Below are 27,403 nucleotides of genomic sequence, written 5' to 3'. Positions count from 1 at the left end.
TCTATGACGTTTTTAAGTACAAATAGTGCGAGTAGTGCGTTCACACAGAAAATTCCAAAAAAAGAAAAAGTGCACTTTAAATATCCGGATGATGCACTAAATTAACGGAAAAACGAAGTGTGGAATGTCGGACACTTCATGCACTCAACTGTCGCAGCTTTAATTACGTAGCGGAGGGAGAGGGGGTATTTGACTCCGTTGTTAAATGACAAAACAACCTTATACAATTCACACACTACATGGAGGAGTAGATAGTGTATAAGTGCATAGTGTATTGGGACGCAACTTAAGTCAGCCTTAAGTCCGTTGTAGCGAATCAACGCGCGTTATTCAGGTCAGGCTGACCGAGGCTACTAGTCACATCAAAAAGACGCGCTAGCCGAGGGAAGTTTCATCAAAGCTGACTAAAAGTGATCGAGGATTTATAATTTCGACTCCTGCAAGTCCTTGTACACCATACACGTCTTACATACTGAACCCTTGGTTGTCCTTTTGCGTTTGTGTGTGTGTGTGTGAGTGAGAGCGCCCGCGCGTGCATGCGTTTGCGCACACGTGTGTTTGAGTATGTTTTAAATGCAATTACAAAGCAATTACTTGGTTTCGGTTTAACTCTAAAACATGAAATGTGGAGTTATCTGCTTTTGCTAAAAAATAAACTTTTAATATGTAAAATAACATACTTTAAATTAACTTTAATTTTGTAAGTTACCTGTATTTTTTGGAATTCTTATTACTTAATCAAAACAACCCAACTGCAGTTTGATTGATATTACTTGGAATGCACAATAATAATAATAATAATAAAAAAAAAAAAAAACATGATTTGTGAGAATTAATGAAAACGGAGTTATCTGTTTTTGCAAATGAACTTAAGTCCGAGTCCTTCAAAGGATGCAGCCTCTGAATTGGGACACAGCATTACTTGAGCAGTAAAAACAAAAAAGAATGAAACACAAATAAGATGTTTTACTGAAGTCGTTTTTGCTTAATTAGTATGGTTGAATTGGATCATCGGAGGTCAGCAGCAAATACATTGGTTAAGGAAGTGAGATTGAATAAAATATATTTTTGTTAACATTTCATTATTGCAAGTTTGCATAATATCCTGAGTTTGCATTTCACTGTTTTTATTTTTATTTCATTTAGAGGAATACTGAACCTGTTTTAGTGAAAGATGAGTAAATGCTCACATTTAGTCTAGAACTACAATAACCCTCATGTTCACACAACGCACACAACGCCTCTGTACTTACTCCTGATTTCACTCAAAATGGGGGCAGGAGAGCTGTCAGTCAATAAATGTCAAAAAAAAAGTAATGTGCGTTACTTCTTTGAAAAAGTAACTCAGATATTGTGCTGTAAATTTAAAAGTAATGCGTTACTTTACTAGTTACTTGAAAAAGTAATCTGATTACATAACTTGCGCTACTTGTAATTCATTACCCGGAACACTGGTCCATGAAACATTAAGCAAGTAGCTGTTTAGCTTCCTAAATTAGCACTGGTTGAGTTGAAGTAAATTTAATAATGCACTTTTTATTTTATACGTATAGTAATTTTTCAAACAATAATAAAAAAAACAGAAGACCCCTTTTTATATGTAATAGTGATTCCAGTCTTGACAAACACTGCTAATAGGCTACCTGTGTTATAGACATTTTATCTGCACTGTTATTAACTATATATTTCAATATTTGGACCATCCTTGTATCAAATCCAGAACATTCCTTTCATATTAATGGAAACAAAACATCTCCAAACACAATACAGATTAACCAAAAGTGTCAAACTACTGTAAATATCATAAACTGCTCAGTGTGAAAATAATTAGTTTCTCCTGATGTGGTAATTTATGTGTTATTGAACATTTTATGTAAAACAAATAGCCTAACTGGGCCTGATGAAGAAGAATATAAGAAGTACATAGAAATGAGGAAACGGATGTGACAGTGGAATATAGTACTAAATGTGAAATTTCATTTGTTTTATAGTCCTAACACATTATCTGTGTTAAAAATGTCTGGACACCTATTTGCATTCAGTTTCGTTCATTTACAAGAACATGAACGGTGACGTGAGAACAGAAGCTGTTTCACTTCCTCACTCAATAAAATGTTAGATAAGAACAAAAGTTCCAGCATGTGGACATCTGTTTCTAACTATACCAAGGACTTTTTAGCATATATTTTTTTTAATCCCAGCATGTAGATAAAGCCCATAATGCAGCCGTTCAACGGCTATTTTTAACGTCCATTTAATTCAGGGGCAATCTGCGATTGGCAATGCCAATTAGCAGATGACACTATTTGATGGTTATCTTTTGCTTTTTCATTAAAAAAAAGTGAGAAAAAAAAAACATTAAAAACAAATAAATACATCAACTATCCAGCAGATATCGTGAGATGTGACGTCAAAATATCCATTTCATGCTTCTGCCCTCAAAATAATCAGTCACTGGTGAAACACATAGGCTCTAATTTTATGAAATATGAACAATATAGGCCTATGACTCATTCAAAAAAGCAGGTGACTACATCAGATTAATGCAGTTCAATGATACGTCCCATTCAACATCAAATGACGGCCTACTCACTTTTCAATCAACCACTGAACTAAAACAAGCGCGCATCTTTTAAAATTGCAAAAATTCACACATATACATGCACAAAATGTCTTCAGTACTTTTTGCCTTTTATAAACTACAATAAAACAAAACAAAAAAAAAAATTAGGCCCTTCACTTGAAATCTTAATAGCAGCTATAAAAAGGCCTAAATGATAAGAGTGAAGTTCCTACCTCCACCACTGGATGGCAGTGTGCATCCATGACAGCTTCTATTCATTTACCTTGACTAATTTTGCCTGTATGCCTCTGAGAAAAAGGTGACCTGTGCTTTTTTACATGTCGACATGAACTCTGTCATTCGCCCTTTACAGGGTCATCAGCCACATTTTCCCTTCTTGAGGCCTGTGCTTATTAAGTAGGACTGTGCTTAAATCGGCTTTTTCAGGAAATATATATTATATACATTCCTCAATCTCTCTCTTCCCGAAGGTTACAACATGGTGAGGCAAGTTCGCCAGGTCTTAATTTTGATTGACAGCTTCCTAACAAGGACAGCCTAAAGCGAAGGAGTTACGCCCTGAAGCCCCTCTCCTCTCCCATGATGCACCAGAGGGCAGAGGGCTGCGTGTGATGTGTTTGTCTTTATCTTGTTCCACCTGCACACACAGTCAGAGGGGTATAAATGTGACATTACATATATGAACTTTCACCATTTCTCATCAGGGTGGATATGATGATAAAGAGCCATTAAAACACCTTCCTCTGTCCTCTGACTGGCTGCATGCTATGAAACAGACAAGAGGAAAAAAATACAGACCTGTCAAAGTGTCATTGTGTATCCAGACCTGCTTGCACATTTTAACATGGGTAAATTACACTTCATATACACAAATAAGCAGGTGTTAAATAGCAACAGAAGGAAATGTTGATTGATGACAACATGGGAAAACTGCAGCTACAGTTTTTAACCTCTAATATTGTGTATTGCATGCTATTGTTCATATTTGTATCAAAAGTTATATTTAATGATCAAATAGTGAAAATAAATTATATATATATATATATATATATATATATATATATATATATATATATAGTAATGCTCTTAACATACTTACATTGTGTAAATATCAGTTCCCAAGGCAATTGGAATCTCATCAGCACAGACTGTCAAAGCTTGTGTATCTCTAAAATGAGTTGAATTTTCAAAGGAGGAAGCCAAGGCACAGTTTCGAGGGCCAAGAAATGTCCAATCACCTGGAGAGTTCCTCGGTACATCATTAACACAGCTGTAGCTGTGCGCATGGAGACAAGCAACAGGCACCACAGATAAATAGGACGAACATAGCTGACCAGTTGGACATGGAAACCAAAAGTACCTCATTGTCGGCATACCTCAGAAAACCATTCAACAAAAACCAGAGGCAGTCATTAAAATTCCAGATCAAAGGATACATTCATGTCAACTCCATCATTCCCTGCACAACGACAAAACCTTATTTATGTGTGGCGTTAATCAAGATGCGCAATCCAACAATGCATTCAAACATCAACTTCTAGATCTTCTAGGACCAAAGAAATGGAGAAAGAGCAATTGAATGTGAAAGAAAGAATGAGAGGCAAAGAATACACCACAAGGGATTCATCTTGAATGCACTTTGATGTATACATCTATTTTTAAATATATACATACTATTGCGCTCTCCTGGGCTGCACTATAATATTCCTGACCAAACAGCAAACAGCAGGTAGGCTAGCAGACTCTCCAGAGGTATTCATCTTCTATATCTTCTGACAAGGCAGCTCTACTCATTCAGTTCTTCCCCATTTCTCTCTCTAGTAAAAGGTGGAATCTGCCTGTCAAAAGCAAGCATACAGTACAACATACACACATTATTCTTTATTTATCTGTAGAAAGTAATTCATACACTTTCTATTGATCATTAGAAATTCGAAGTGTCAGATATGGATATAAATATTGATTTTGCTACAATTCAGAAAATGAAACTTGGAATACTCAACAACCATTCAGAATCAAGAATTAATCACAGCATAATCCTGCTAATAATGTGTATTTAATGTATTTACTTTTACAGAAAATAACTGCAATACTACAGGTCTTTACACCTGGTATTAAAATGTGTTTTGGTCGATCGGTTCACAAGTGGACGCCGCTAAATACAGGTGTAAACGGGGTCTAAAACGTTTTGAGCTTGTCCACTTTCAACCACTTCCAGAGGCAGTCGAACTGGATTGCTTTTGTAGTGTAAACATTCGAACAGCCACAAAAGACCATCTAACTCCGCCTTCTGAACTAATGCGTAAACATTGTGAGAAGTGCGCTAGTCAGATGGGATTTAAACTTTGTTGGCTGAATACCTCTTTGTTTGGCTTAAAGATTAAAAATGTACCAAACACAATGTTCTCTCACCATTCCTGATTTCCAGCACCGTGTCTACAACGTACGTGAGCGGCGCGATGCGACGCGTCAAAAGACAATAGAACCCATTATAATCAGTGATAATGTCTACACTGGATGCAGCGTGAATTCCCGACAGTAAACGGATTCCCCGTTCTATTTCTGACGTAGTCCAAGTGCTTTGCAACGGTCGGCTTGTCACGTTCAGTGTAGACAGCTTTTAGCTGTTACGGCGCAGTGCGATGTGACGCAATAAAAAAAATCGCGTCTGGTGTAGACATGGTGTAAGACACACTCACATGGTCTTGCGTCTGTCAGAGCAGAAATGAAAGCTGCTGCTCTCCGTATGTTTTTCCGTTGTCTCCGGGTGCGTTCATATGTAAATTGCGCAATCTTATTTCATCCATTACATCGAAAGATCTGAAAAAGGCCATACTTTTACCAGCCCATAGACTTAAAAAAATCAGGACAGAAGTGGTTGAAAGTGGACAAAAGAAAACACCAGGTGTAAATGGGAAAGTGTCTCCCTTGTCTACTTGTGATCCGATCGACCAAAACGCATCTCAATACCAGATGTAGACAGGACCTATGGTTAGATGAAGATACTTCAAAAACAATTCCAAGACCTTCCAAACCGTACATGCTTGCTATAAAATGTTTTAATCAGTAAAATAAGACATTATTGCCAACAAAATAAGTGAGGTACTGGGAGACAATTCCCTGGCTGCCCAAAGGAATTGGTAATAAAAAGCTCCTGGTGGATGACCTATCAGAGATGAAATGAGGTAATGAGGTACTGCTAAAGATTAGTGTAAACTAATGTGTTTGTTCTTTGTCATGGCTAAAGCTAATAAACATCAGCGTATGGTATCAGCTTGATTAGCATGTGAAACATACTGAATTCTTATGTTTTTAGCCAGGGAAAAAGGTTTAAGCTGCATTACATTGAATTTGACTTGCAAATCTCAAAATAATACTAGAAAAATCACTGTATGTAGTTTTTATTGTCTGGCCTTGTGTATTTCATAATTATTACTGTATATCCCAATTAGATACACTAGGAAATAAGTTCACATATTAAAACACCTATTTAACGACATCATTACAATAAGGACAATAATAAGGAGCAAGGCCTACATCAGAAACTTGGAACGGCAAAGCATTCCCCCGAGGAAATATCTTTTTTTGGAAAGATACATTGGCTGCACCCCAGAGACTTGGCTCTCAAAAGCTAGCCACACACAGTATGCAGCCTTTGTTCCACTGAAAGCATTTGTCTTCAGTGCAGTGCAAAGAAGAGGGGTTAAAATCCAATTCAATCGATATCACTGGAGACGTACAGATACAAACAGAGGTCCTTACCCCTCCCTTCACCAGCTGAAAGTTAAAATAGAATAAAATGTTGAAATGCCTTTGAAGTTTCAATACTAAACCCTGAGCAAGTCAATACTCACCGTATTGTTACAGATACCCAGAACATTTCTAGAGAAATCCACAGAAAAACAATGACAGTTCTACCTAAATATTCACATTGAGATGTTAATTATTGGCTGCTTGTACAAGGTCATGCATTTCTGAACAATAAATAGTATTTTAAACATTTGGTGGGGCTTATCAAGGACTTTCGACTGTTCAGCGAAAGTAAGGGAAGGTGGTCCATGTGAGGGTGTTGCATTACAATCCAAGGCAGAGAAGGTGTATAAATAAGATGACTGTCCCACCACCATGACCAAAACCCCCCGTTCACCCTCCATTCTCTTAGCCTTTACCACCTTCCCTCCAGGTTAACTCTGTGCATCCTAGCTAATGAGGAGTTTCCGTGGCCTGCTGAGCTCCCGGGATGGGATGGAGCTTACCCCCGGTGTGGGACTGGGGGAGCGGGACGGTAGAGCACCGGTGTCAGCCTCTGCTTCACTGCACATACATCATGCCGGTCATTAGCGGAGGATCAGGCTGGACCTTTGGCCAGTGCGCCACTGGCGGCAGGGAGGGGATGGCCATAAAAAACCCCAGGCTCTGTCACTCATTGTCACTTAAAGTGAGAATTTATCAGGGCCTCTGCCTGCGCGCCGATGAATAATGAATGAGGTTCTGGAGCTTTGCCTTGACGCTCGGGTGCTAATGGGGCCGGAAAGCTGCGGCAGGACCATCCTTTGTGCCGGGAGGTTGCACTGTCAGGGTACGGACTGGCCTCTATTGGTGGCTGAGCCTGGCCATAATATCACACATTTACAGTGAGGTATGCCCCTTCTTCTCTTGATGTACATGCCTGGAGCACCTTCTAGACCCTGGGTAGTCCATTCTGTAACACCAAAAGTGTTAGGAAGTTTAACACCAGTGCCTATTTAAGAAGCATAAGACCCTCGGTTTTGGAAGTGTCAGAATTCTTGTACAAGTAGTGCATGTTGACATTCCCTTGCGTTATTTGGCACAAGACTGGATGAATGTTGTTATTTTGACAAAGCTGCTTAGGGTGGCCTTAGAAGAGTTAAAACTTACCCTTGACTATAAATATAGAAGCTCTTTTGCCTTCAAAATTTGGATTCAGGGAAGAGAAGTTGATCCCTCACTGGGGCTTTAGCATAGACTCATGAAGACCAGCATATTGCATCATTTGTAAGTATCCTCTAATGAAAGAAAGCAAGTTTAGTTGTAGGGCAAAGACATGGTTCATATCCAAAGAGAAACTATAAAAAATAAGGTTAGTTTATTTATTCTTGTTAATTCAGAACAAGCTTGAGATAAGATGAACACAGCTGACAGCTCAGGACCTTTGTATAACCGAAGAAGCAGATAAAAAAAAGATGTAGGCACTTCAGAATCTATAAATGATATCCCTACGCAACACTATCAACCTTGTTTTGCGTGTAAACCGTGTGAAATGCGATCCAGCGTAGTGCAGGAAATACTATCACAATCAAAACGTGTGGAGTTATGCACCATAACTTCTTGCGAGGAAAGTTTGTGTTTTCTGGACCGAAAAGGACTGTTCAGTTTACACACTTTTGATACTGTAACTTACCATAAAACTCTACGCTCTGATGAAATAAAGAGTTCAAAATCAGTCTTAAAAGTCTGGGAGCGAAAGAGTTTTTGATTTATTCAGAGAAAGATTTTGGGGCGAAAAAAAGAAACAATAAACAAGCGAACATTCTGAGCTTCTGCCACACTTTCTTCCTGTCAAGTCTCTGAGAACTTTCAGCTAATTACGAGCAAAGCCCCACACCACAGAGATCTTGCATCCGTCGCTGTCTGAGGATGACAAAAGGCTTAGAGGGGGCAAGAAACAAACAAGCCCCAGAATAAGAAAAAGGCTTTCCAGCTAGCTGCATGGGCGACAGCAACATCTAATCAGTTGAGTTTTTTTTCAGCACTGCCTTCAGCGTCGCATCGAAGGCGCTGTTCCTCTGATCAGTGTGCGAAGGGGCTCTCCCACTGCGCCAGTCTCCTGTCCTCTGAACCACGGGTCAGTCCTTGGTGAGTAGCCTTGCTCCTCCGTCTACTTTATGGTGGTGCATCTCGTCTTCATTACCATGCAGAGTCGCATGCCGGGGGTAACTGCACCCCAGGACTGCCTGGAGGGGCTGCGCTCTATCCGGCCTCCATCGGGAACTCCCTCGCTGCTGGTTGCCGCCGAAATGGGAGCACAGAATGGAAACGCAGTGCATTAAGTGACTCCGTGCCTCAGGGTCAGAGAGGAGGCGACGTGGCATCTCCGCCGAGCGATCGTAAACAAGCAGAGGATGTTAGATCTCTTCATCCTATTCAAATGCTTTATTATGCTGATTTTTGAGCAAACTGTAAACTAATCAGGGCAACTTTTTCCCGTTCTCGCATGCACACAGGGGAAATTGTCAGAAAGGTTAGGTGCTGAGAGTCGATTCTGGTGCCTCGCCTACAAACTTTGCACTCTCTGGATCATTTCAAACAAACATGGAGAGTCCGAGGCTCTGTTGCGGTGGAAGAGATTTCATGCAGCATACTTAATTGGAAGGGGGGTTGGTGGACCATTGCGAGAAATATTCACATTCAGTATGCTCATTGGGACCGAAGTTGTAAATAGTTAATTATGACTCTGTATGCAAATGCTGGCCTTTAAATGAATTCAAGGAATAATTTCCATGTTCATGTATTTGCATAAATGCATATTACATGCATTTCACACTCAACACCTCAAAATGTCATAAAGAGTGATAAAAATTTTAGTTGAAATCCAAACTTAACTTGCAGTACCTCATACAGTTCACAGAATGGACCTTGAGAATTTCACATCAGACAAAAAAGATTTGACGTTTATCTTCAAACACTAAAGGTGTCAGTTTTAGTTTTCATTAGAAAACAAAATGTAATAATATTAATCTTTATATACATTTACAGTTACAATTAAGTAAACAAAATTGCCCTTATATCCCATCATATTCCACCATATTCCAAAATAAAATTCTGAATATCTTTTATCATTTCCTAAAATACAAATATTTTAACACAACTGTTTCATTGACTATTAATATTTGAAAATCTGTCAAACCAAACTCATGTGGTTCAACCAACATGCAGGATAAAAAAAGTTATATAAAATATATATATATATATATATATAACAAACAAACAAGAAATAACCAAATAAAACAAGAACAGATATCTAGGAAATTATACATCACTATAATTTTACATAGTAATTTCATATTTTCTAGTATGAAAAGTATAATATGAATAGTATGCATGTTTTAAAACCATTAAAAATCAATGTGACTAGAACTTTGTTCATGTGTTTTAATCAAGACGTTCATAAAAGATTTTTGGACGCTCGTATTTGTCGTAACAGAAGGCCACCAGAACATTATTTTAGCACATAAAGTGATCCCACAACCGGCTACAATCCCAACAAACGATTGGTGCAAAGAAACTTTCGACCAATTTTCAATGGCATCTGACCCGACAAATACACTTGCAGTGGTCCTTCACAAATTCTTCACAAATCACCAACTGCAGTGAAGATCCAACACATTATTGTTATCCTTATTCCTGGTGGGCTGGTCTAAAGACAAAGCCTGAGCTCTGGCTGACAAGAACAGGTAGAGAGGAAGCAGGGGAGGGAAGGAGGGCGGCTAGGACGACTGTGTTAATTGGACTTTACAGTAACAGTGTGACAGGTGTTGTTTGGGAAAAAAAAAACTCGGCGAGAGTTAGAAAAAGAACACACCGAGCCGTTTGTCAGGAAAAGGCAGCTCCATCCTCCCGCAACCGTTTCCCTTGCCGTTTTCCCTCAAAATGAATGCTGTCTGCTTGTTTATCGCCGACAGAACTCCAGGCCGGCATCCTCACACTTTTTTTTTTTTGGCCCAGCCACATGGAGGTGGGGCTAAGCCTCATCTTTAAGCACTCCCTCTGATAGAAGCCCACGTCAAGAGTAGTCCCACACGATGCCCCCACCTTCATGATAGATATGCCATACTTGTCATTTAGAAGAGAAAAATGAGGTGTTTTCACAGATGCAGGCAGGTCATGCCACTTTGTTGTTTTGTTGCTGTCAGAGCAAACCACTTTTTAAAACACAGGATGTCTTCTCTTGCGTTAAAGCTGTCAACAAATAGAGCTCAACAGCTCGATCCCAACATTCTCTCTGAGCAAAGGAATTTGTCCAAAACAGATGTTTCACCTCTAAATATATATATACACCCTATTGCTGTTGCTTGTGATGGAGTACATACAAAGTAATTTCGCTCTGCGAGGGAAAGGTTGTCGGTACAAACTTCAGCTGCATTGCCGTCAACTCCAAACCACCTTGAACGTGGTGTAGATGTATTTGTGATTTCAAAGCTGTTTTCTTCTCAACGAAGGACACACAAGGTCATCAGACAATGAAAAGCATCTCGGCGGTGACTCTGCCGACAATTTCAGCCTTCCCTGCATCGCAGCCTGTCTTTCTTCTCGTAATGACCGGAGACCAGCGGTACAGCCTCCGCTGGCATGCAGTACAGAGGAAAGCGTGGGAACGTACAGGCAGACGTGGGCTTTTGCTTCAGCGTGCAGCGAGGCCACAGGTTTATGCAGGAATGCCTGTGGTCGCATGCTCGCCGCGTAAATCAAGGCTCCAAAACAGAGCATTTCATTCAGTGAGGTTGGGGAGGCAAAGCTCAGAGGACGCCTGCATCTGGTAGCGTTTTTGATTTACTAGGGACCTGCACAACATTACAGCACTGGAAAACGGTGGGAGCCCGAGTCCAAAGGGCTCCAATGTGTAGGCGAACGCAGTCTAAAGGATTCGGTCGTAGTGGTTGGCATCCAGGAGTGCTCTGCCATTCCACAGGATATGAGGCAATGAGCAAATGCGCTGGCTTAAATGAGTTTTTCTGTACGAATCTGCTAGGAAAAAAACCCCCAAACCTTTCAAAGGGAGCAGAACTCATGTCAGAGCAGTTAGGGTAATAACACTTGAAAGAGAATATCACATTATCACATCTGACATGTTTATGACATGGCAGCACAATACGTTTTCCATAATCATTCTGCATAACATCTTGTTTGTTGCAACAAGCTCATTTATCATAAAGTTTGAACATATCCAGACAAGATTGTCCTTAATTCAAAATCAACATAAATGCAAATAATGCAAATGATTCAAATCCCTTAAAGAATGTAAACAAAATGATGAGGGGAAAGAAATTATTTCAGTTCCTTGATAAAGGAAGTAAATAAATACAAAAAGTGATTATTTGATCCAGGTTGAATTCAATTTAGAGGATATCTTCATCAAGACAAAAACTAGAACTAAAACAAAATTAACATTAATCGGTTAATTACTTGTATTTTCCTACTCTGATGAAACTGCAAGAATGACTACAGTAATTTAAAAAAGCATTATAAACCTGAAGGAAATAACAGATAAAATCCTAATAACCAAATATGTATGATCAGTTAAATGTATTGCAGACTTAATTTGCATTAAAAAAATAAATAAAAAAACACACATCAGTGATGCACCACTATACGTACAGCTTACAGGATGAACCCTGTATCTCTTGGTAATTATTTTTCAGACTCAGAATGATTTTAATTACTTTACACTCCAGATTGGAGTCCAAAAGAAAATAATGGCAAACATTCTCTCTTTTCATGCTTACTCAAGCAAGTCTATTTACTGTTTTTTTTTTCTTCTCCATTCACAGCTTGATGGAGGGAGGCAACAGGATGGGATGTGACATTTTGGTTGGAAAGGCTTGAGAATTCAAAGCAGCTGTGGGTAAAAACCACCTGTAAAGACACTCTCTGGATCAGATTTCTTTTGAAACCTCAACCTAGCATTTGTTTCCAATAGTTAGCTTGTGAAAAACCCCAAAAGTTTCTAGAGATGCTTCCTTGGCCAAGCAACAAGAGCTAAAAATACCAGGAGATGCTATTCAAATGTTTATGGGTCCCGCTCAGAGGGTAGCCTTTTTTTTTCCACTTTGTTAAGGTTCACCACAGATGACCATGTATTTCCCCATGCTTCCTCTGAAAAAAAAAAAAAAAAATCCATAATACATGGACAACAGTACTGTATGTGCTTATGTGTGCATAGTATTCCTAAAACTGTCAGTTCAGTCATCGAAGTAAATAGAAGAAATGAAAACAACAGGCCTTTTTTTGATTTACCATGATTTTTAATGTAAAATTTAGTATGATTTTAAACATTAAGTCAGAAAAAAAGTGATTAAAAGTTAATGCTTTGGATTTTGTTAGTCACCATGAAATCAAAATGGACAATTCTTACTTTTTTACAGATTGTTGCAGTTTATTATAAATGATTTTTCCATACACATTCATTAAAAAAAAAAAAAAAAATTCATATGCCCTCGTAATCTTTAATCAAAAACGTTAACCTCGAAACGACGTCTTTTCTCTTCATGCCGTGTCTCTCGGCGGAGGGTGGGACTAAATATCCTCCATAACTGACTGCAAACTGGCAATCAAGATCTGCATTCATTTAGTTAGCAACGCCCAATTTTCTACAATCAAATCAATTCCCAAAGGATGAAATCAAACCCCGCTCTACATTACTTCTCATACCAAAAGATGTTTTGAAGTATTAGTTCACTTTAAAATGAAAATTACCCCCAAGCTTCACTCCCCCTCAAGCCAGGTGTATTTGACTTTCTTCTTTCTGATGAACACAATCAGAGTTATATTAATAAATATCCTGATGCATCCAAGCTTTATAATGGCAGTGAACGGGGCCAACGAGTTTGAAGCCCAAGAAAGTGCATCCATCCATCATAAACGTACTCCACACGGCTCCGGGGGGTTAATAAAGGCCTTCTGAAGCGAAGCGATGCGTTTGTGTAAGAAATATATCCGTATTTAACAGGTTATAAAGTAAAATATCTAGCTTTCGCCAGACCGCCTTCTGTACAACTAAAGAAAAAAAAAAGTGCAAAGTGCAAAACTCTCACAGTTCAAAATGCTAACGCGACATCCTACACCTAGGATGGCTTGAGGGTGAGTAAAGCTTGGGGTTATTTTTCATTTTAAAGTGAACTAATCCTTTAATCCCAAAGTATACTTCAGCCGCCCGCATTCCGTGAGGGTCAATGCACTGTCCGCGTAACGTAATTTTCGTTATCAGGAGGGTCAATGGACGTCCGCGTGCAGCCCAATTTTTGCGTCTGCGCAGACGTTGCGTGTACAACAGAGCATGTGTGACTTGAGCGCTTAAAAAAAAAAAAAACAAAACAAAAAAAAAAAAAAAACATCCACGCTCATGGATTAAACAAAGTCCACGAATGCATCTTTCTGCACTCATGGCCAAAGGAGTATACTTTGAAAGGCTCACACACTTGACTGTGCGCGAGGAGGAGTGGAACACGGAAAATAAAGTATGCGGGGGCTTTTACTCAGATATATTCCTCACAATAGAAAAGACTATCTCAACTTCCATTTCATGCCGACTTTAAGATAAATTATCACATTTTAATATATGTTAGAAAATAATTACACCTTCAAAAATGCAAAAGGGTTGAGGGTAATGGGTTTGACATTTTTACGGTATCATTTGTAGTGAAACAACCTTTTCCTTCTTAGAAAATGGGATATTTTTACAAATTCTACCATTATATTATCAATTGTTTACTATATAAAAATTGGCAACAGTTGACATTAAGGGTGGGGGGGATCGATACAGCATAGTATCGCAATATTTTTCATGTATTTATTTTATCGCTATTCAGACGCCAAGTCTCGATATTTTCAGGGAGTGAATTTCGAGGGTGAAGAAGGATAGTTAAAACACCCTGCATCATTTCCTGAGAGCTCATCTGTTACATTACTGTTACATACAGTCGGCGATACTGGTTATACACTCTTTTGAAATCAAACTTATGTTTTTGTGTACATCCAGTGCCCAAGTTATACGATGTTAATGGAAAATGTATGTATTTTCCTATAACAACAGTCAAACAGTGTAAAACTGCTTGTAAAACAAATGCACTGAATTGAGTGTGAAAACAGAAATGCACAAACATTATTGTTTGACAACTCCAGTTTAATGACAAACAAAACAGTATAAATTAAAATGACATACTTTCAGTAACTGAAGTTTTCAAGGATGATGATTTCATTATGACAAAGTTTTTAAAAAATGAATAAAAGGGAAAAAATAAAATATATGTAATAAAAAAGGCAAAATGTTAGCTTTTATTAACATATCTTTTTTTTTTTTTAAATAAAAAAATATGCTTATTTGCCAATATAGCAAGGTGAAGTTAAAAACAAAGGAGTGGGAAGAGATAAAAAAGAAAAAAAAATTGTTGATGCATGTAGAAAAATGTCTATAGCAACACAATAAAAGCTGGAATCAGATATTCATTGTTAAAGTCATTTTACCACGCATGTATATGAGGGAACGCGTTTTGTAGAATGACCCAATAAAGAACAAAAGGAAAGTAAAAACAGAATCATTAACAATACATAAGGCAGAGTTTACTCGCTGTTGTTCTTTTTTCCTCAGAAACCGCAGTTCTAAGATATTGCCAGATATAGCATTTTGGAGAAAACTTTTCAAATAATAAAAAAAAAAGAGCAACGGTTTGAATGGTGGATGTTTGGAGATCATCCCTTGATAATTCTCTTCCCCTCACAAACTAATTGGTTTAAAGTTGCCAAGCATGCGCCACAAGCTATTTCAAACCTGCATGCTATTGATATTTCATGTTTCAAAGCACAAATCCTTTCAATAAAGAAAAAAATCCTGAGATGCGCTAGCTATTTTCCTCCATACGTGTCCACTGGGGGAAACGAACACTGAAGAACCCGGATTCTGTCTACTTGTTTTTTGTTGTTTTTTTGCCCCAACTATGACTTATTTGTTGTCCCTGCTGCACTCGCAGCTCCAAACTTGGACAAAGTTTGGCTCAAAAGCTGACACTCTCTGCTGACCACACAATCGGCCAATAAAGCGTCAGCTTCCCGGCCACTTCAAACGGCAGGAACAAGGCGAAACTCGCCTCAAGAACCAGACCTAAAGAGAAACGGCACGTTTCTCTTGCCGAAATACTGAAAAAAAAAAAAAAAAAATCTATGAAAATGCTGCCAGCAGCTGAATCTGCTGCCAATGCAGAAGGGACACGTTACAAGTGCTGGTCCCTCTGGCAACAGACAGATATAGAGAGCTGAACCAAGCACCTGGATCTTAAGGAAAGAGAATATATTTGGCCTTGGTGCAAAAGGTAAAAACATCTGAGTCAGTTCGGCTTCTGTAGTGACATCTCTCAGTGTCTGTGCAGTCTGCCGACAAAGTGTAAAACGGATCAGTGGGTCACAACTAGCATACTGTTCAATAACAGGCCTACACTACTTTGGAACATGTTTTGCGAACAGCGAACAAAAAAATCTCAATTTCTTCAGACTGACTGATGCAATTGCTGGGCGTTAGGAAATACATCATGCTTTCGCAAAATTAGCAGAACTTTAGGCCTTTCCAGTTACTTCTGTATCATTTTGCTAATTAATTATTCACATAGATTTAAGAACCTAATCAAATTCAATGGGAAAAAAATGTAATGACTCAACAGAAGGTTTCCGAACAACTCAAACTCTAAAAACATACATATACAACTCTAATACATAGCTGTTTAAATATAATTAAATATTAAATAGAGTGTAACTACAGTACTGTTTAAAAGTTTGGGGTCGGTAAGATGTATAAAGTCTCTCTTATGCTCAAAAATGTGCATTTATCTGATCAAAAATACAGTAAAAATAGTAATATTGTGAAATAGTCTTCAGTGTCACATGATCCTTCAGAAATCATTCTAATATGATTTGTTGCTCAAGAAACATTTATTAATCTTATCAATGTTGAAAATAAATGTATTACTCTTACTTTTAATTAATTTTAATGCATCCTTGCTGAATAAAACGTAATTTCTTTTAAAAATTTGGACCCCAAACTTTTGTACGGTAGTGTATAATCATTATTGAAAATTAAAAAAATGTCTCACTTTTTTTTTTTTTTTTAATTCCCATGACACTTCTAGGGCTAGAAAATACTGATATTATAATTATCTGATATTTTCCAGATATTTTTCCAGGTTTCCAATGACTGAATTAATAATAAAAAAAATAGCTTATTTGCTCTTTAATTCTCATATTGAGTTAAAAACAGTATAAACAGTAAAGCAATGCCTCCCGTCTAACATATATGAACTGTACAACAGAAAGAAGGTTCCACTCAGGTTTGTGTCAGTCAGTGTAATGCAGTTAGAATGTATCGCCACTAGATGGATACCTGCATCTGTTTTCTAATATAAAAACATACACTAAGTGCACAGACAACAAATAAAAAAAAAAAAGCCTTTCTTCATAACTAACATCGACACTGGACCAGTCTGGGTAAAGATAGCAGCTTCCAAGAGGTTGGAAACGACAAGCCAGATATCAATTGTGATGTTTACTTAAGTTTGTTTTCATTGTTGTGGCAGTTTCAAGGGAGCAATTTCCAGTGATGAAATTGAACCGCTCTCCTTGAGGAATTCATTAGAATGAGAGAAAATAGTCCCCTTGTCGATGTCTTTCCTGGAGGGAATAAGCCGGACGTGGACCCTGGGGCACGAGCGCGACACACTGCCAGCTAATAAAGCTCGGGGCTAAGTGGAGACAGTCGTTAAAAGAATACAAATAAACACAAGCAAATACGAGTGGGCGACGCTTTGGGGGATTGATTGGCATGTGCAATTAAAAAGACTCTGAAAGCAGCACAAATAGAGTTTTATAGTTAAACAGTTTCAATTTTATGCTAATTTTGCGAATGCTAAACGGCCATCAAACTTTAATAAATAATCAAAAACACCAGAGTAAATGGTTTAAGTCATTTCATTTTATTTATTTTTTCATTTCAATTAGCATATAAAGAATTAATGTGCATCTTGAATGTTAAACATGTTCAAATAAACCGTCAAAAAAAAGACAAATAAATAAAAAGTTGCCTTTCCTTCCCCCTCCCAAAGGATTTGGGTGAAAGTAGAGAGAGTACAGTCTGGCAGACCGTGAGCGTCCGATTCATGTGTGCTTTACCGCGGTAAAGGATCCAGATCTCGCTGGAGAAGGCTTGTTGAGATAAATACATACTATCATCTATAAGGCAACAAGCATAATCTGTTATCGTGTTAACATAAGGCGAAAGAAAAAGGTGATTATTGCAAAATACATTAAAAAAGAAAAAGGTAAACACTAAAAATCCTCTCGACTAAAGTTACAAAAAAAACATACCATTTTATACTTGGTACGATCACAGCAAATCATACTGTCTGCAAAAGGTGCTGCATAATAGCTGCTGTCTGTATAGTATAACTTCATACGCTTGTGCAACTCATATTAGACAGAGTCTGCCAAAGATCACAAGCCACATTCTGGAAAGCAGCACAGGAGCACATAGATTACAGTCTGGAAGAGGTCAAAAGTTTTCGTGAACATAGCGGAATTGTACAAGGCCAAACGGACTGACGTGTTGCACTGTAAAAATTCATTTGTAAACGTACCTTTTTCAGGATGCTATTATACACACCGGTTGTGTTGAATGTAAACCAACTGAATGATGTAATTGTTGCCAATCTCTTAAAAAAAAAAAAAACGTTTGGTTTACAGGAAGAAAGGCACGCGCTTCGCGCTTTCAGAACAAGGCACTATGAAGGCATAGAGAATGTGCGAATATTTATAAGTTACTGCAATGCAAGTGAGGCCTTTGCATTAATCATTTATTAAAGTTCAAGTATCAGCCGTAAAGGTGCGGATACTGGGAATAATTTGCTTTTTAAAATGGACTTCATTCTGATTGCTTTATTTGATAAAGCAAATGCACTGTATTGGCATGATCAATGATTTATTTAATGCATTTTAAACCGCAAAATGTTTAAGGCCTAAAATCCCAAGAAGAATCGCATAAACAAACATGTTTAGGTGCGGGAAAGATGGTGAGGAAATAAAAAAAATAAATAAATACTTGAGTGCATGTTTTTCTGGCATCACAGCAAGATGCAAGTACAAACTGCTGAGGTTTAGATATGGACTAGTTATTTAGCCCATAAAAACTGTGACAAATACCACTATGATATCATGCTCTTTTAATAGAACGACAAACCTCTGAAATGTTTTAATGCAAGAAAGTTGCTTTTTAAGGGGAATTTTCATTCTCTTTTTATAGAGATGTTTTTCTCATAAAAAAAGTCCTTGGAAGGGTTGTTGTAGGATTGTGAAAAGCATATCAGATTTACATTTTGTGCTAACGCGGTGACAGAAAAAAAAATGGAGGTATATACGCAATCATCGCACTGGACCACCATCAAAAAGAGCAAAAATCAAGTCAAACCAGTTTACAACACTGCTTAATTTTCCATTTTCTTCTTTGGAGTGCTATATTGAAAGGTCAAGGTCATTTTTTTTTTATGTAGTTCTAGTAAACCAAAGGCCTTGCTTTGTGCCTTACGTTGTATGTTTTGTACTGAAAGATGACAGGTTGCATTATGATGGAGCAAAACAAGCTTAAATGTCATTGGTGGGCCAGATGAAAGTCTTCAAAGTAGAAGCAAGAAGAATCAGGTAGCAAACTCAGTTTGCGATCGTCAAGGCTTGCATGTGCTTGGCGATGCTGTATACGTAGGTGATGTCAGGTCTTTTCTCTGGGTCAGGGTTGATGCACATATCTACCAGTTTTCTCAGCTTGTGGAAAAAAAAAAAGATAAAAATATAAAATGTTAATTCATAATACAGATCAATAATACAAAGCTCCAGACAAACTCCAGTCAGAGCCCAAACTTTTGAATGATAGTGTGTATATACACTGCCCGGCCAAAAAGTCGCTGTTTGGATTTTAATAGGCAAATGCTTAAGAATCTATGAACGGATCATTATTACAGTGATTTTTATGTTTCTAGCATGTTATATGTTTGGCAACGGTTCTTTTAACCCTTAAAGATGGAGTGTGTAGCTTTCATTTCTTAAACAACCATGTAGGAAGACACATCATGGCCATATTCCAGAATGTCAATGTCAAGATTCACCAGGGTTAAAATTGTGAAAGAATGGTTCAGAGAGCATGAAGAATCATTTTCACACATGAATTGGCACCTCTGAGTCCAGACCTTAATTTCATTGAAAGTCTTTGGGATGTGCTGGAGTAGACTTTACAGAGTGCTCACCTCTTGCATTGTCAAAACAAGATCTTGACCAAAAATTGATGCACCTCTTAATGGAAATAACATCACAACATTTATTTCCATTGAGAGGTGCATCATTTTTTGGTATTGAGAATGCAAGAGGTGAGCACTCTGTAAAGTCTCCTCCAGCACATCCCAAAAACTTACACTGAGGTTAAGGTCAGAGCCAATTCATGTGTGAAAATGATTCTTCATGCTCCCTCCCAACAATTCTTTCACAATTTGAGCCTGATGAACCTTGACATTGTCATTCTGGAATATGGCCATGATACATCTTAATACCAATAATATATGCCAAAGATATGATATGCTAGAAAAATAATAATCACTGTAATAATGATCCATCCATAGACTCTTAAACATTTGCCTATTAATCTCACAAATTAATCTCACATCAAATTGAGAAATGACTCCCGAAAGATAATTTAAAGACATTATTGTGTTAAATGAGAAAAGCATCAAACAGACATTATACAAAGTAGCTTTTAGAAAGAAATATTATATTCAATTCAACATAGAATTTATTATACAAACTTTTAGGCTGCAACGGCCATGAGGGTGAGTAAATGATGACAGAATTTTCATTAAACTTTTCATTGAACTATACCTTTAATGTTTTTTTTTTTTATTAATTTGAAATATGAAATTATTTTTTTAATGAAATAATTCTCTAAATAAGAAACTAAAACTGCCAGTAGGTGGTGGTAAATGTGTAAATGAAGTCATCAAGTCATTCATTTATTCGCTCAAACAACTGATTCATTCGGTAATGAAGTAAATGGCTCTCTTTATGAAATGTCAACTGTATGAAATGTCAGATGACCTACGTAGGTCTGAGGCAGGGCGGGTGCGTTCAAAATGACCATTTTTTCCATAACCAATTAATTAAACACATTAAATCAACAGCCCTATAATTTTGTTTTTTAAAACTTTTTTTTCACTGTTGCTAATGCAGACTAATTTTTTATTTTGTATTTTTAAATTAAAAAAAAAAAAAAAATCATAAAATCTTTAATAATATTAATAATATACAAAATATATATATATTTGTCGTCACATTTGCAACCATTTTAGTTGGAGTCTGGAGCCCTGTATCAGTCATTGGTTTAAGACAAACAAATGATGATTGACAAAAAATGGCATGTGTTTCAGAGAACAGAGCTCAGAGAACAGGAGAGCCGAGGGAAAGGCTCCAAGCAATGTACTGTAACTTCCAGCAAGAAGCCCTCTGGCCCCACGAATGTTTGTTAATTCTCTGCTACAAACATTCTACACAAAAAAAGTACACAAACATACAGTTCTGCAAGTCAGGGACAGGAAAGAGTCGTGATGCTGCACTGAGAAATAAACTGAGCCTAGGCAAGCAGCAGCAGCATCATTAAAAGTGGGGGGAAAGAGAAAAAAAGCGGAAGGAAAGAAGATGCCCCTGTGTCGGATCGCCATGGCAACCGCCTCTCTTGCCGGGGCCTGGCTGCTGTTGCATGGCGCGGCGTCTCCTAATCAGCCCGGCATGTGAAATGCAAATGCAGACAGTCTGAGAATTAGTGGAGAAAAAACAGGGGGCGGCGGCAGTGGGGGCGAGTAAGGATGCAGATATGTAAAATATTCATGCTTCTGCACGAGAGAAACGCGGGGGGTTCGATGGTCGCAGTTTTTTTCCCCCGTTTTAAGGGGGGCTGTCTGTCAGGTGAGATACAAGGAGACGGTAAATGACACACCAAAGATGAGCGGCTGACACTTTTTTGCCTTTCGCCTTCAGGAGCATTGTTTACATGTAGACAGGGAGGGAGGCAGGCCTTCCTGCAGCACTGGAAAGCTGAAGGAAGTGCTGAATGGAGGATGAGTCGTGCCAGGCTTGTAAATAATAATAATGGCAGCTTTGGTCGGACGTGCCGGATCTATCGGAGGATTTTGAAGGTACTCCAATGGTTGACATCAGAGAGTGCCGGCATGTTACGAGGAAAGACTGGCAGTGCTTTCCATGCTGGAAATTCACATGCTGGTTTGGTGATGGTCAGCTTGATGGACCAATATTGAACATGCTGTTCACAAGCATGGGGAGTAACTAACTACAAGCTGTGACGCTGCTAACTAAAAGAGATCGTTCTGATCATTCGGTCATCATTTACTCACCCTCATGTTGTTCCAAACCTGTTTGACTTTTGAAAAATGTCTCTGTTTTTGTACATAAAATTAGGTTTTTTGGACCACACTGGCTTCCAATGTAGGGACAAAAACAGTTCTTCTTTTCTAAATAAGCTCTGAGAGTAGGCACAACAATTAAGGTGCAGCCACATTAGCACATTCCAGCTAAATTTCAGAGGTCAAAACTGTTCATTGCCTATTGTCAATAGTGTAGTGATGTATGAAGTACAGCTCACACAGAAGTCACTTTCGGACCAAGCAACTTGGTCAATGCAGAGAATCAGTTGTGAAATCTGCATGTGGAAATCTTTCACCCCCACAAAAAATTCCCAAATGCATGTATACCTATTAAAATGACTGGATTTCGCCCACGAAAATTTGCTGAGTAACAGTAAATGTGACCGTACACTCTAAAAAAAAAATGGTGGGTTGTTTCAATGTTTGGGTCAAACCGCTTAATTGAGTTTAAAAAAATGTATTTAAAAATTTAAACCAACGGTTGGGTTTGCCCATATTTGACGACCCAACAACCCAGCAATTTTAGAGTGTACCTTTACAAGAATAAAATACAGGAGATGAGTGTAAAAATGTTTTAAGCTTGAAACATACCTCTTCAGAGTAATGGTCAGACGGTAATGGGGGGTAGTCACACTGCTCAATCTTTTTACACAGTGAGTACAGGTTCATTTTGTCCCCGTAGAATGGACTCTGCAAGGCAGCCATCTATGTGAGAAGAAAAGAAATGTGATTTTCAGAGAGAAGGACGTTTGGTTCCAACTAAGTTCTTATTAAGCAATTTGGCAAGGTTCATATGATAATTTTCATTAGATTAATTAAGGTTATGATCTAAACAAAAGGTATAAGTAGTGAAAATGCATTCTTATGAATAAAAAAACAAACATTTACTTATATTTTACTGTCATTTTCATGATTGTTATCTTAAAAGACACCTGGAGGTTGAGTAATTCGTTTACTCCAATGCAAGTACACATATCTCTCATACACAAGCCTGCAATGCACACTAAATCTTCATCAAGCATGGTCTGTCTGTGGAAGAGACTACGGTGTCCCACGTCACAGATGGCAGCAGACAACTGCCATCTGTTTGTTTGAGACGTCAAAAAGCTAAGAGTCAAGTCTATAGAGCATGCATCATGTCAACATCGAGATGCTGTGAGTTGCATTAACGATATTAAGCACAATAAACCTTCTTTTGCTTTATTGGCATTCATGCTTCCATGAAGAACCTTTAACATCCATAGAAAAGTTTCTTTAAGATTATTAAAACGTTCTTTACACTAGAGGTTCTTTAGATCATTAGAAACATGGTTCTTTCAAGAACTGTTCACAGAAAGGTTCTTTAAGGAACCAAAAATGGTTCTTCTATGGCATCACGGCAAAAACCTCCTTTTAGAAACTTTATTTTTATGAGCGCACTCAGAATTATAGTTAACTGTAGACTTTAACTGTAGGTTCATTTAACTTGCAATTTCATAATTTCAAATATTTCTGACTTATTAAATGGATAGTTCACCAAAAAATAAACCGTTTGCTCGCCCATGTCATTCTAAAACATTACTTTGTTCTTAACATTACTTTGTTCTGTTGAACACAAACAAAGATATTTTAAAGACAATTGAAATTAAAAGTTTTCATTTAGCCGAAAACAAAAACCAATAAATTTGGGTAATTGAACTCTTAATGCTGTTCAGAGCGTTGTGTTCTCAGGTCATAAATAAAACCAGTCATAGTAAAGTTCTCAGGCTATGAGTCAACTCTCAATATTTCAGCCAAACAATGTTACATGTTGCTATTCTAACATCATTTTTGGTCACGGTGAAATGCATCCAAACAGCTGACATGTTTACTAATTGCAGTTTTTAACTAAAAACAGAAAACTTTAAGCATTTTGGCCTTTCAATTACACGACAAACTGACAGAAAATGATCGTTATCGTCTCAGAGTAAACTACAAAAACGTGAATGTGTGAAAACGGTGACGTGATGCACATGCATATTACACGTTCAGTCTGTCGGCGCATATTGTTTCTTTACAAAGTGAGATCGCCAACTACTGGCCTGGCAGCATAATACAGCCTTTTTAATCAGTTTTGTGGATCCGTGTGAATGGGGATTGTATTGATAATATTGTCACCTATACGCAAAAAACGCAAATGGACAAACTTCTCAATTTTTAGAACATCGTTGTTGTGTAAAATTACCCTCAATTGTCAAAATTTTGGTGCATAACTAGCTTTTTGTCCATATAATGAAATAACTCCAATGGACCCCACTGACTTTTATTGTATGGACCAAAAAAAAAAAAAAAAAAAATTCAAAATATCTTTTGTGTTACACAGAAGAAAGTCATTCAGATTTGCAATGACATCAGGGTCTGTAAATGATGACCAATTTTTAATTTTTGTGTCAATAGTCCCTTTAAAGGGGTGGTATAATGCCACTTTTACAAGATGTAAAATAAGTCTCTGATGTCTACAGAGTGTGTATGTGAAGTTTTAGCTCAAAATACCCCACAGATCATTTTTTATAGCATGTTAAATTTGTTACTTTTTGAGGGTGAGCAAAAACGCTCCGTTTTTGTGTGTCCCTTTAAATGCAAATGAGCTGCTGCTCCTACCAAGAGGGCGGAGTTTCAAGAGCTCGTGTTAGCTGCGCTGCAATTACCTCATCAAGACTCACTGAAAATGTCAGAAACTGTTCAGCCTTTTTATCTTCAAACCGAAGTCGGACAATGATGGAGAGACTCAAGAAGAAGTGACAACATGTAGAATGCAACAGGACGTTTCTGAATGGTTAGTTGCTTAATTTAAGTAGCTGATGTGGGATATCTTAAAGTCATTGAATGTAAATCTATAAATCGCTTGTGCGGGAACTGTTGTAAGATCCTACAGAGCCAGAGAATATTTGCTGCATGAAGATAGAACAAGTATGGTTTAGTTTAATTACGGTTATAACTTGTCATGTTGTCATCTTGCTTTTATGACCCTTTGTTGTGTGCTCTCGGGGGCAGGGTTTAGGTAAATTTTAGGGTTAGTGATGTCAACAAGCTTGTTGTAGTCCCTACCAGCCATTTGTTGTAGTCCTTAAACAGAGAATTCTTTAAAAGAAAATATCTCCCTTTGCATTGAACTTTGAGCGTCATAACTTTGCAGATGTTGTTTATGTTCAAACAGCAACATTACACACTACCTAAAGTTAAAAAAGTGAAATTGCAATAAACCACCCCTTTAAGTAGAACTGTATGATAAGAGTTAAACTGAAGTTTATTACAGGAAAAAAACAATCACACCACAGGTGACAAGTACCTTCAAAAGAAACACTATTAAAAATGTGCAGGAACTGTAAGTGCGTTGGGGCTGAATAAATCTCAACGCATCCATTTACTTGACACTTCTAAACCCACATTCGCCAACTCATGGCCAATTAGCTTTCTGTATCTGGCCTGACACACTTAGCAAAGAAAATTATGGATGTCCTGTCCCAAGAAAACACAACAACATGAAAAAATAAAATGCAACAACAAAGCTTTTAAAAAAGGACGATGGCATTTCAGCATTTCAGTAGATGTTTTGTGACATCAATGCAGAAGATAAAAAAAAAAACAATGTCGACATCACAGTTTTAGGACATAAATCATGGTGGTACTGAGGAGATGGATGTAGTGCATCCTGTTAGCCTGGAGCTGTGCAATCCCGCTCAGCCAGGAAGGTGATGCTTTGATGACGTTAGGAGATTATGATACTGCAAAAGCAGACTGGCAAAAACAGCCCCAAGCAAATCCACTAAAAAAAAGCTTTCCAGATGCCAAGCATGCAAGCCACACAGTACTCACACGAAACCACTACACCGCAAAGCACACTGGACGAGAACTCAATTAAATTAACATAGAAGGACAGAGAGAAAATGGCAAGCGAGTTAACGGGGATGGGGTGTAGGGGGGTGTGATCGAGCGAGTCGAAACGACGGTTTGGGCTGTCAGAGGAGGAGCGGAGGAGAGGAACGCGGAGTGGCAGAACTCATGGAGCAGAGCCGGTTTCATCACCGCTCCACACAAAACGGAGAAAGAGGGAGTCCCTCTCTAATCACCGGCAGTGCAGGAACTGGGAGGACTGGGATGTTGTAACATGTACCATTCTTACAGCACCCAGTACTTCATATATGAACTAAATGTGTCAGAGCAAAAGTCACCAAGAAAATGCTCAGGTGTTGTGTGTGAGCAAGTCCAAAGAAACCACACCCAAGTCTCAATGCCTGCATTCACAAAGCAGCAAAAATCTGATTTAAGTGACACAAAAACAAGAGTGGCAATTGAATATTATAACCAAAGTGACTCTTACATTTTTAGGATTCACACTTTTTCAAGAGCGAGTTTGGTTAGCCTGTGAGGTGTTGCGTTTTTTTCCTTGTGGGGTTCCAGTAACTCAATCAAACAACATGGAGAAAAATGGATGTCCCGTCGCACGAAAGCATAACGATCCAAAAAAAAAAAAATTAAATGCGACACAAAGCTTTAAAAAAAAAATAATAAAAAAAAAGACTGACATTTCAGCATTTCAGTAGATGCACAACTTTGCTAAAGCAGAAAGTGATGAACAACAAACAAAAATTTATATTTAGTCACTGCCTTCCATCAAAACGGCTCCAAAGCCATTCAAAGTAGCTTTTAATTAAGATTCAATTAATTAAGATTCGACAGATGAACTTGTGTATACAAGTTATTTATAATATTTATTTATAAATGGACACATTTTGTGTTATTTATTACCATTAACAAAATCTATGACGTAAAACGTTCGTTGACAACCTCTTTTTCCACGACAAAAATGAGAGGACACCAAGGTTTCTTGATTTACCAGTTTTCATAATGTAGAAAGTATGTTAATTTATATGATAAATAGCCTATAAGTAGTCAGGAAACTAGATGATGTAAAATAAAACACGCATATGAGTTGACATTCTCTTGATTTGTGCTTGTATGTGAAAGTGGAATAATTCTGATGAAATGTAAAGGGGGATCGCACACAGGACATGAAGCTCAGCGCTGCGCCTCGTCTTTAAAATTCGAACGCATTGTTTTCTATGAGTGCACGCACACCGGTGGCGACATTCGGCGCCTGTTCGCGGCGCCCAGCTACGACTCATTTACATTGCTTTACATTAAATTTATATTATATTTCTCTTAAATCGTCGTTAATGTACATACTGACTTCACCCTGTGCTGCAAGATACATTAGTTTTACATTCTTAGTTTAACAGCTTTAATAAAGTCTAAAAATATTAATAAACGTAGCCTTTTCTTTCATTTTGCTCTGTTGTGCCATTTTTCCTTGTACACTAACCTCAGTGCGAAATATTAAAGCATAGGCATATGTAACGTTTCTCAGTCGACTTAAAAGTCACCCATCGTTCAGCTCTTCTATCAGGAGTCGACTGGAAATTGAGCTTGTGCATATATAATGTATGCGTCCGGTGTGCTATACCTGTGAGTTGTCCGAGACGTGACGCGGCGCTGAGCTTCTCGTCCGGTGTGTGACCCCCTTAAAACTATATTTTTTAAATGACACAAT

General features: G+C 37.9%; 1 protein-coding gene and 1 long non-coding RNA gene across 3 annotated transcripts in view; one reads left to right on the top strand and one right to left on the bottom strand.

Annotated features, from left to right (window-relative positions):
• The window catches only part of LOC127521519 (uncharacterized), a 35,585-nt gene extending 17,889 nt beyond the window's left edge, over positions 1 to 17,696 (top strand). Inside the window, exons 6-8 of one of the 2 annotated variants that reach the window (XR_007932382.1) lie at positions 3,055 to 3,432; positions 3,700 to 7,223; positions 8,356 to 17,696. This is a non-coding gene — a long non-coding RNA (uncharacterized LOC127521519). Of the gene's footprint in view, positions 1 to 3,054; positions 3,433 to 3,699 lie in introns of both variants that reach the window. The other variant, XR_007932381.1, reaches the window with a different exon arrangement.
• Positions 17,319 to 27,403, bottom strand: part of nek7 (NIMA-related kinase 7) — a 74,503-nt gene continuing 64,418 nt past the window's right edge. The window contains exons 9-10 of the mRNA XM_051910856.1: positions 22,426 to 22,539; positions 17,319 to 19,174 (exon numbers count right to left, since the gene is read on the bottom strand). Coding sequence (XP_051766816.1) covers positions 19,064 to 19,174; positions 22,426 to 22,539 — 225 coding nt within the window. The 3' untranslated portion in view covers positions 17,319 to 19,063. The remainder of the gene's footprint in view (positions 19,175 to 22,425; positions 22,540 to 27,403) is intronic.

The sequence above is a fragment of the Ctenopharyngodon idella genome, chromosome 10, assembly GCF_019924925.1.
Source record: "Ctenopharyngodon idella isolate HZGC_01 chromosome 10, HZGC01, whole genome shotgun sequence".
NCBI lineage: Eukaryota > Metazoa > Chordata > Actinopteri > Cypriniformes > Xenocyprididae > Ctenopharyngodon > Ctenopharyngodon idella.
This window is presented reverse-complemented; position numbering and strand designations above follow the sequence as displayed.